General features: G+C 40.3%; 1 protein-coding gene across 2 annotated transcripts in view; it reads right to left on the bottom strand.

Annotated features, from left to right (window-relative positions):
- Positions 1–2314: 2314 nt before the first annotated feature.
- The window catches only part of LOC121281810 (S-adenosylhomocysteine hydrolase-like protein 1), a 105990-nt gene continuing 96701 nt past the window's right edge, over positions 2315–11603 (bottom strand). For both annotated transcript variants that reach the window (XM_041194820.1, XM_041194822.1), the window contains exons 16-17: positions 11286–11406; positions 2315–8556 (exon numbers count right to left, since the gene is read on the bottom strand). In XM_041194820.1, coding sequence (XP_041050754.1) covers positions 8550–8556; positions 11286–11406 — 128 coding nt within the window. In that variant the 3' untranslated portion in view covers positions 2315–8549. The remainder of the gene's footprint in view (positions 8557–11285; positions 11407–11603) is intronic.

Below are 11603 nucleotides of genomic sequence, written 5' to 3'. Positions count from 1 at the left end.
TTTGCACATGAAAATAATCTTGACTATTATTTTGATAAGATTATACCTTGTGAAAATATTTCTGAATAAACTTTTTTGCACCATTTTATTCTTGCTGATCTTTATGCATGGTAGGATTTCACTGAACTAGACTGGTTGGGAATGTTGTCAAAGTGGTTTCTAAAGTCAGTCAAAGGCTTTGGGAGTCTTTCCAATTCCAGCTAAGCCTTCCTTCTGTAACAGAGAAGCAGGCAGACTATTACCTGACTATTTTCAATGTGACAGCTTGGAGGAACAAACCCTGGACAACTAAATAAATCCAGCTGTAGTAGGATCTTTGAATGATGCTGCCTTTCTTGGGGCTATTTGGAAAGTCAAGAAAGTTGGGTCTTCTGATCTTGGTAAGAACAATAGGAATGGATGGGGTATCATTTACCCTTCCAGCCCATGAAATGATATCAAGTCTCTCTGAATCTATTTATTGTGGTTGTTTCTAGTTCACTTTATGCCCTTCATTTTGCAATGTTCTAAGTTGGTATTGGAAAAGGCTCGAGAATAAGTTTACTTTATATTTTGTTGGCACAAGGGTGAAACACATCTGATAAGGTTTTGGGGAGAAGAGACTTTCAGGGTTATGATGAATAGATGGATGGGTAAGTATGCTGTCACGGTATCTCACTAAGCAAGATGCTCCATAAGCATACAAATGCCTGGTTTAAAATAATCTTACTATAAAGAGAAAAAAAGTTAAATGAAGGCAGGCTTCCCATGGCCATCTCATTCCTTCCTGCTTGTGCAACAGCCTTGATACATACAGGATGATGGCTCAATGGTCAGAATTGCGTGACTTGTGTCACAGAATGGCACATTACTTCAAACCTAAGATTTCTACATCACCATAGCTTCAGAAGATAGCAAGCTTTTCCTACAGGGAGAAAATGGAGGGGATGGAGTAGCCAACACTGCCAAGAGTCCTAGTGACTGCGTCTAAGTTGGTATTGGAAAAGGCTCGAGAATAAGTTTGCTTTGTATTTTGTTGGCACAAGGGTGAAACACATCTGATAAGGTTTTGGGGAGAGAAGTGACTTTCAGGGTTATGGTGAATAGATGGATGGGGAAGTATGCTGTCATGGAGCAAGATGCACCACGGCCTATATCACATGCCCACCAGTAACAAATTATACTAATAATAATTGAGGGGTGCAACAATAATTAAAAAAAAATTGCATATAGGGCAAGTAATAAGTTCTGAGCTCAGTGTTATTTGGATGAGGTTTTGTGTCACTGAAGGTTATGCTAGTTAGAAGCTTATAAATGTTATATTTAACTACAAATCTGTGTAGGGAAAGACAAATTTTTTACACCCATATAAACACCACCACCTGAAAGTTCTCCTCCAAGCCACTGACCGTCCTGACTTAGAAATACATCATCATTCCTTCACTGTCGCTGGGTCAAAATCCTGGAGTTCCCTTCCTAACAGCACGGAGGGTGTACCTACACCACATGGGCTGCAGTGACTCAGGCGACAGCTCACCGCCATCTTCTCAAGGGCAACTAGGGATGGACAACAAATGCTGGCCTAACCAAATGAATTTTTAAAAAAATAAAGAAGGGAAGAATAAGTACTTCAAATTCCCCATGGGAGGAAAGCAGCAAACATATTTTGTGTAAACAAACTGAAAAGAAAATGTAGGGAGGAATTAACAAGGTTACTTACTTCTTAAACAAATTCAGCAATATTAAGGTAGAACAATAAACTTGCATCTATAAAGTGCCTTATGTCTCTCAAAATTTCCCAAAGCACATTATGACCAGTATGTTACCTGAAGTGAATTATTGTTTCTGTAGGAAAATAGTATTATGAATATGCTAAACCTGTACCTTTCAGAATCAATAAAGTTTATAAATTTTTAACCTGATGTCAATTATATGTTGTATTACCTTCATAAAGTTGTTGCTTGAGCAAAGGGCAAAAGCACCAACACATTTCTGCTGCTGTAGGTGATCAGTAAACAAGAGACAGTGCACAGAGCAACAGGAAATCTAGTACTGCCATAAAATACACTGGAATTCAAAACACATCTGACCTTCATGGTTGATAGAGCCATTACCAAAATCTGCAGTCACCAATAAAGATTTGGGTTACAGGTTATCTCGAAACAGCTTATCTTGAAACAGCTCCATGATCAAAAGTTTAACAGGATACTTGCATTTGATCATGGGACGACCTTCAGTCTCAAAGCACTGAAGCAAGACAGACAATATATAACAAACAAGAAACACAATTAAACTTTTGGATGGGATGGAAAAGACAAGTGCGTATGAAACATGGTGATTGTTTAGGAGACCTTTATTAAGGTTAATGACATTTTTCATCTACTACTCTTCATAGTACAGCAATGAAAAAGGTTGTATGCAATAGAAAATTATCAAATAATATGTATTCTCTACTTTGAATATATCAAGTATTTCTTTAATTAGCTGAAATTGAGTAAGAATCTACATTGCTGGTTCACCCAGTGGCCCTTAGATTTTTCAAGCAATTGCCTTATCCTTTGAGAAATCAGGCTGAAAACAATGAGTAGTACCGGTTAAGAAACTGCACTATCTATTTTAAACTCTCTGTAAATGTAATATCCAGTTCAGATGACAACAACGACTTTGCATTAGGACATAGGTTACATCATATTGCAGTGATAATATGTTCCTCTCAAATCACTGTAGTTACAGAAAACCAAAATGGTAAAATCCTGCCATGGTAGTGCTCTTTCCTCCATCCACACCTCTTGTTTTCGGTGGCTGTGTTTTATATTCATCCAAAATACAGTATACGCTAGTACATATATAATCAAAATTTTCAGTGAAGATTTAGTCACCAAGTTCACAGTTACAACTCTGCAGGTTTTTACAGAAGTTAATAGGATATTGCACTAGTTCTGCTACTAATCGGTTTCTTTCACAAACCACAAAAGGGTGTGCAATTCATACGCATTACATGTGGTAATGAATCACAAGTCTTTCATCACAAATGAAATTCACACATGTAAATGGACTGCTCCCAGCAAGCTAGTTGCCCATTTATTATACATCCATTACAGTTTAAATCGTAAAGGTTAAGTTTTCATTGTGAAGAGTGTACAATAATACTTCAATGAAGAGTAGAGATTTTGTACTGTGAAAGTTACTTGGTTTATTTCTAGGAATTGCCTCATCTGTTTCCATTTATTCCTTTCTTAAAGATGCTGCTTAAGAGCCAGGGGACAAAATCAAAACACTGAGCATGTGCTTATGGAAAGAAATTCACAAAAAGAACAAATTGTGAATGTTTTAGTTAACAAACAGCTGCAGTAAAGCACATGGTAGGAGTATGCAGCAATATTTTTACAAACCCAGTGCTATTTTTTGTCAATGTTGTGTGATACAAGAGTGATGACCCCAAAAGTAGCTGTAATCGATATATAACAAAGCAATTATTAGTCCTTTTAATGTTATCAACAAAATGCTGTAGAATATATAAGACAATGGACTTCTTTATCCCATTTTCACATCTCCTTAATGTATTTAATAGGTCTCCATCAAGATTTGACATGTACCAGTAACCAGATACACCAAAACCATTCAGCTCCCTCAGCCATATCCCCCATCTCCGCTGGCTTATGACCACATCTGTCATATGTAACACATTAGTGATGCTTAATAGGAAATGGTAATTCCAGCAAGCCCATTAAACTCTCAAAACTTATTTCTCCTGATTCTCAAATGAGTATCTAACCTGGATTTTCAATGAACCGCTAAGGGATAGGGAATGCGTTATTTAACTGCTTGTGGTCAGTATTGGTGATTTTCCCATCAAAAACATAATTACAAGTGAATCAATTGCCTAGTACATCCACTGCAAATATATACTCATGTGGAAATCCTTCCTGCTCTTAATTTTGACTATAATTATTTCTAAAAATCCTTAAGTTCAACTACAGAGTTAATTCATTGAGTTCCATACACACTCATTCTTTGGAATTCTCTACTCCAGAGGGCTGTGGGTGTTCAGCTGTTGAGTTAAATCCAAGACCAAGGTCAATAGACTCTTGGACTCTAAGGAAATCAAGGGATATCAGGAAAAGGTGGGAAAGTAGAGTTGATATTGAAGTGCAGCCATGATCTTGTTGATAGAGGAGCTGCTCGAGTGGTGTTTTTGTCTCCACCTGTTCTTCTTTCTTAGGTTCTTACTCTGTCTGGGTAGGGAAAACCCAGTGGAGTCATATAAAGAAAGGATATCCTCAGAGTGTCCACTCAGTTATCATCACATTTGCTGAGGCAGAGTTTAGTTGTTGGGAGGCAAGCAGAGAGTGGCAGGGGTGTGGGGGGGGGGGGTGGAGTGGAAGAAAAGATTTTCCAAGTGTGCACCGGATATTGCCAGCAAAGGCTGCAAAATGAAAACTACACAAAACCTTTGTCACTTAAAACACCATCAATGCGGATCCCCGTGCTACAGATTGTACCTGCTGCACAGGATTTATCCTGCCACATGTCTCTTCAATGCATTGTCTCCCATGCTACTGCTAAGATGCATCTTCGCAGTGCTCAATGGGAAAGGACCGAATTGGTGAATTGCAAACACCTTTGGAGTTATCTTTCCTTTGATTTAGTACAGGGGAAACCAAAGAACAAAATATTTACCTTCCTGGCTCATGCTTTAGCTGTACACTGCATAATTAAGCTGAAGCAGGGAAAAGTCACTTCAATACATGAAAACAAAACCCTATTCCTTCAAGCGTAGAGAAATTTTAATAAAAACAATCTGCCATCACAGGTTTATGAAGAAAAGTACCAATTATCTTGAAAGAAGATTTTAACAGTGCTGTAGAAGCCAGCTTTACTGGCTGAAATATATGGATGGATATAATTAGCACGTCTGTTGTGTTTCTTTTTCAGTTGTATAGATTAATGAGGCATTACAGTCTTAGAATCGTGCGATTCAGATTCACACTGTAGCCACAATGCCTACCCTTTTATTAGCCGTGATTGGCTTTTGGGCAAAGTTTGACCGAAGCTAGGATACAGGGTGAATATTCAATGAGAGCACCACACTGCCCACCTCTGAACACCATCTGTACATAGCCAGGAGTTGGGGTGATCAGAAGCCCTGGGGTTTCCCAGTCTTTCCTCTGCCACACTCCTAGGCCATGGAAGCTTTCCTTTCTGTGCCAGATTTCCCATGCTGCTCTCCTGCTCTGCTACTCTACTGAAGCCATTTACATCCCCTTCTGTCTGATTTTCACCTAACTTTACCTCTTGCCATTCATCACTTTTGTCATTTATTCACTCCTGCCCTCTACCTTTGTGTTATTTTCCTTCTTCTGCAGCTCTGCACTCACTTAAAAACTATTTATCTTTTAACACCTTCCCATTCTGATAAGTCCTCAAGAAGTTAACTCTGTCTCTCTCTCTCTCTCTCTCTCTGTGTCTGCAGATGCTGATGAGTGTTTCCAGTTATTATTGTGGTTTTTATTTTGTTTTTATTATGGATTACTGTTTGAGATGTTTAAAACAGGCAGGAAGACAATTCATTGTTTAGCAAATGCAAGTTCTAGAATTTGAGGTCTCTTAAGTTTGTGAAATTAAACATTAATTTTCACATTTATTAAGACATAATACACAAATTCTACAATACTACATAAAAAGCAGCAGCTTATTTCCACCAGCAATACTGCAAATATAAATACAGCTAAATCCTGTTAATGGTAATACTCAGTGCCTGTTTAAAAACTGACTTGGACCATGATGGGATGCTCCAACTTATAAAGGATCTACTAGAAATTCCATTTCCACGTTGGGAGCGGTGGAACATTTAACATCAAGTTGAAAGGGACTGTTGTACTGATCAGTTTTCTCTCCTCTTCCTCTTATTTATTCCAGGAGATATAACAGTTTTGAGAAAAAAAAAAGACATTATAGTCAAAGTAGGACCATTTATTATCTCCTCTTATGTATTAATATTGGTAGATTCACACTCAAAGTTTTTACAGTCTATAGCTTTACACTATTAGCATTTATCAAATGTTAAACCTCATTGGGCAGACGTTGCTACCAGTTATTCAGATGACATTTTTGGAATTATTTACCTGAAGCTGGCATGGGTATGGCACTGCAATGAGCTCATCATATAGCCCTGCAAACATAGCATGTATGACGAAGGGGGAAAAAATGGCTACATCTGATCAGTGAATGGAAGTTGGATCTAGAGTGCCATCTCTCAGCTCACATTACACTGTGGTCAACAGCTCCTAATTTAAAAATAAGACTGCTCCACTAATGTTCACCACCATGCTTTTATTTCCTACTTTAGTTCCCAGGGCAACATGCATTAGATTTCCCAACAATTGATCTCCCCTCACTGGCAGTGAGAGGATGCATTGCTGGTAAGACTGCCCCTAGTTTTTCCCCCTACCCTCATTATGGACTGCTGAAAAAGGTGCGCTGGCCTAGCAACTCAAGCAAGGTCCAACAATCCCCTCCCCAATAAGGGCAGATGCGAGATCAATATCCTACTGTTAAAAGGGATGAATTGATTCCAAACTCTAGATTTCTCACTGAGCAATTTGCTTTGCTGCCATTTCAGAGTAGCATTTTGACAACCTGTCTATTTTTGTGGTGGTGTCTATATGTGTTCACAACATGAAGGGAAACCTAGGAAAATGAAATATAGGTTCATTACAGCAAACGGGATGGTGAGAACATTTTTAAGAAATATTGAGTCAGGCCCATCAGAAAAGACATGTAAATTTATTCAAATGCATTCAAAAAGGGGAGTGGATGAATACTTTGGCCCAGTGGGGAAAAATGGGAAGTTCTTTTTAAAAAAGGCAGCAAGTTGTTTTTGATCTAGAACATGCTACCTAACATGACAGCAGATTCAATAGCAACTTTCAAAGGCAAATTGATAAATACTTAAAAAGGCAACGTTTGAAAAGCATTGGAGAAAGAGCGAGGAGCAGTGAGAGCAATTGGATAGCACTTTCCAATAGCTGGCACAGGCAAGATGGTCTGAATGATCTCTCTCTGTGCAGTACAATCTATGATTCTATGAAATCTGCATCACAAATCGAATAAAGCAAGTTAGTTTTGCACACATTGCTCCAAATTGAGACAGTAGCAGTTCTGAAAATATTGCAAGGGAGATTCTTCCCCTTCCTATTTAATAATCTAGCTTTAAACAAATGAATACAAGGTGCCAGGAAACAGGCTTTACAATTCAGACTTCTATTGTTATGCTTCTATATCAGGAGATCCAAAATTAACAAAATCAGAGTCATTCCCATAAGACAACACAGAAGCAATTTTTGATTGAAAAATCCTTCCTGTTTCTACAATGATTTTTAAATTCTTTATTTTTTTTTAAAATATATCTTTATCACGTAACTGGAGTTAAAGTATTTTCTGGTCCCACTGCTGGGTGTACAACCTTAGAGGCTCATTGGCATAAAACCCACAGTATTAATAGAGGTCACCAGCAGAATCCAGTGCTTGTTCATGGTCCAGAAAAAACAATTGCAAAATAAAAAGCCCTATCACAAAAAGTACATAATTGCTGAAATGTTTTGTTTGTATACAGCAAGTGTCTGTGGAATATGAAGCCATCAAGACTCAACCAGAGGTTCGTGCTTGTCACCACAAACTCCTTTTGGCACAATCTTATGACAAACTTGCTCTAATATGATTATGTCAAAATGTAACCGTCTAGAATTAGAATACTGACACCTTAAAAATTAGTTTCCCTGTCAAACCAGCAGATGTAAGCTTCTAATTTTCCTTGCCTGATTGATAATGATTTGTGTCCTGAAGTGTAACATCTAGTGGTGTCAATATATTAAAGCGCATAAGTAAGGCTAGCATTGCATGAAAGAGAGGTGAACTCAAATTCTGCATAAACAAAACCATTCACATTTTTTTGGCTACATAGTGATATTTACAACTGTTTTAGTACTGAATCGGGTTGGTTTAAAAGTTGATACTCATCATTTATTACAGTCAGCACTGGTTCCTGAAAAGACATGAGTATCATACAACTATACTGACAATTACCAAATTGGTTTTGATTGCCACCAACAAAGGGTTTTAAAAAAAGTTAAAACAAGGAAATCCTTTGGAACATTTTGAACTGAACTTAAAGCTCAGGTCTTGGACTAAAACAAAACAGGAAAGACAAAGCAAAAAAATAAAGATAATTTTTTTTTTAAATTATTACAGTACTACTTGTTTGCACATCAATCATATACAGGCTCAAGTGATTTCATGGAGACTGTACTGTCACAATATAATGTGACAGTTACATCTCCCGGCAGTAAATTAGAAAATCAAAACACTCATTAATAATTGGAGGAGTATAGAAAAGAATATGCAATCAAAAGACCAGGCTGTGAAAGAAATAAGATGCCTAGGTGTGCAGAAATGCCCTTCAGATACATTTAGTGAGCATTTAAACAGCTAGGCTGGCTCCTACTATACATTCTTCTACTGAGGTGTCAGACAACTTGGTCCTTCTTCCAATCATTTTGGTTCTGCTCCATCTAATACCTGCAGGGGGGAAAAAAATATTCTGTGTAAAAGAGGAGGAGCTCTCCTGACAATTCCATTAATGGTTAACACTGTGTGTATAAGTCCTACCTCTCCATTGAAGCATAAATAATTGTACGTACCATCCTACTCTTTACACGATAAGTTGCTCCACTAAACTAGCCTAAGCAATTTTTTTTCTCACTACAATCAATGGAATATTGACCAAACTATTAGTGATTATAGAGTACACAATGCAACTGATAGCACAGGCTATGTGTGTGTAGATAAATATTATATATAGTAATATAGGGCAATTGAAACAAGACACAGTGAGATCATTATCAGCAGCAAAATAGTTGTTTCTTTCAAATATAATGCCCTTCCAACAGAATTTAAAAATGGTCCTGCATTTTGTGTTTGTCCTTGCACAGAAATGCTCGGGTTATGTTGTAACTCAACGTTTCAAAGTTTCCATCAGCTTATTTATTCAATATTTGTGTCAACATTTCCCCAACCCCCCTCCCTCTGCAACCGGACTCCCACATGATGAGGTGCTCATTTACGACAAGGACCCAGGCATCAGGTTTCATTGTAGGCTTGATATCGAGGTGATTACAGTTCTTTCTTTCAGGATTTCTTGGATTAAAACCAACAGCTTTGGATCCCAAAATGTGGAGCTAGCCATTATTTTGTGAAACCAGGGGCAGAACTTTTGCCGTCAGCGAGCAGGGGGCGGGGCCCACTTGCCGACACGTAAAATTACGCGGGATGATGTCGGGCGGAACCCCTGATGTCATCCCAGCCCATTTAAATTTTCAGGAAGGCAGCAAAGGGCAGAATTTTGCCCTTGATGGGCGTCTGGGCTCCACCGGCTCGGCGGCAGGCAGGGAGCTGACCCCCGCCGCTGAAATGGGGCCTGCCGCCATTTTGAGTGGGTGGGCCAATTAAGGCCCCGCCCAGCAGCCTGCCTGACAGGAAGTGCTATGCACTTCCTGTGCTGGTTGGGGGTGGGATCCCCTTCTGTCAAAGTGCGCTCTGAGGCAAAGTGCTGACTCAGGGAGTTTACTGACAGGTAAGAAAAGTCAAAAAATAGAGAAACATTAAACTTAACATGTCCCCCTCGTGTGACAATGGCACACGAGGTGGGGCATGTTAATAAGAAACACATAAAGTTTATTAAATTTTTAAAAAACGGACAAGAAACCTCATCCCGCCAGTGGATGAAGTTTCATGAATAACCTGGAGCGCGCTGGGGCTCCTGGCCTGCCCGCCAGCCTTAAGCTTGGACTGGCAGGGTCTTTAACAAGGTTAATTAGCCTGCCTCAATTGGCCATTGACAGGTCGGCGGGCGGACGGCTGATTTCGCTGTCCGCCCGCCTTCCTGAAGATTTAAACGGACCGGGATGACGTCGGGGATTCCGCCCGACATCATCCAGCGTCATTCTCCCCTCAGCGACCAGGCCCCGCCCCCCAAATCGCCGAGGGGAACATCCTGCAGAAAATCAGCTGCGGGCCCGCCAACCTGTCAATAGCCAATTGACGCCATTGACTGGATCAATGGTGTAACTAAAGGACCTGCCCGTCCAAGCTTAAGGCTGGCGAGTCGGCCAGGAGCCCCGGCGGGGAATTGAGAAAACATGAAACCTCATCCAGCGGCGGGATGAGGTTTCATGTCGGTTTTTAAAAAGTTGATTAAAGTTATTATGTAAATTATGAACATGTCGCGACTCATGTGACATTGTCGGATGAGGGGGGACGTGTAAGGGATTTTTTTGTTTTCTATTTTTCATATTTTTCAAAGTGTCAGCGATCTCCCTGAGGCTGCACTTAGCCTCAGGGAGATGCGCACTTCTCCGTGCGCATGCGTGAAAGAGCGCACTCTTGCTTTGGGGAATCCCCCTACCCCCGCAGCACTTCCCGCTGGGTAGGCCTTAATTGGCCCGTCCATGTAAAATGGCGGCGGGGCCCGCTTCTCCGGCGGGGATCGGCTCCCCACCCGCGGGAGATTGGGTCGGGCCCACCTGCCCGACAGGCAGGCAGAAAATTCTGCCCATTGAGTTTTTGAAGGCAAGGATCATGTTAAGTGTGCGTGGAGCTCCATCTGGTGGCTCAGCTGGTAAAGGCAGCAAAGGCAAAGCTGAACATCTGGGTTTCTGACAATTATATAGTGATTCACATCAGAAATTTGAGTCACAACAGTAATGAAAGAATCATACGCACAAAGATATAAGATGTTCAATGTTTTGCAATGCAAAAATCTGTGCTCAGGGGCAATTCAGTTTCTTCAAGTAAATACTATGGGAAGAATTCTCCCCCCATCCGGGGGCGGGGGGGGGGGGAGTGAAGGAGTGGGCACAGGCAGGCGCGCCTCCAATCGGCGCCCCCATTTCGGGGCGCACCGCCATTTTTACATGGGCAGGCCAATTAAGATCCACCCAGCGTAACGTCTGCCAGGAAGCGCTATGCGTTCTCTGTGCAGATTCCCTCAAGCGAGAGTGTGCTCTTTCACAGACGTGTGCGAAAGAACGCACTGATCTCCCTGAGGCCAAGTGCAGCCTCCAGGAGATCGGCTCCAAAGTAAAAGTGGTAAAGGTACGAAAACAAAATTTCCCTGACATGTCCCTTCATGTGACACTGTCACATGAGTTGCGACATGTCCGTCACTTTAAATCAAACATTTATTACATTTTTAAAAACCCTCATGAAACCTCATCCCGCCGGTGCATTGATATCAGGGTTTATTATACCTGTAGTAATTAGGTTTGAAGGGTCCATTTTTGTTCAAGCCAAGATATTTCGCCTGATCATCTGTCAATTCTGTCAAGTGTGCATCAAAGGTTGGCAGATGCAAACTGGCAACATACTCATCTGTAAGGGGACAAGATTTATTTAAAAACAAATGCTGGAAAGAAGTGTTGAATAACTGATTCAAGTAACATTGGGATCTCAGACAATTGTGTTTCCCAACTGTTGACTGAAATACTTATTAGGACAACTAAATCTGTGAAACTTTCTCTAGAATTTTAAGTTATTAGTGCCACAGTAACACTATGGACTGCATAATT

The sequence above is a fragment of the Carcharodon carcharias genome, chromosome 9 (genome assembly GCF_017639515.1).
Source record: "Carcharodon carcharias isolate sCarCar2 chromosome 9, sCarCar2.pri, whole genome shotgun sequence".
Lineage (NCBI taxonomy): Eukaryota > Metazoa > Chordata > Chondrichthyes > Lamniformes > Lamnidae > Carcharodon > Carcharodon carcharias.
Note: the sequence above shows the minus strand (reverse complement) of the source record. Positions and strands in the feature narration are given on the sequence as shown.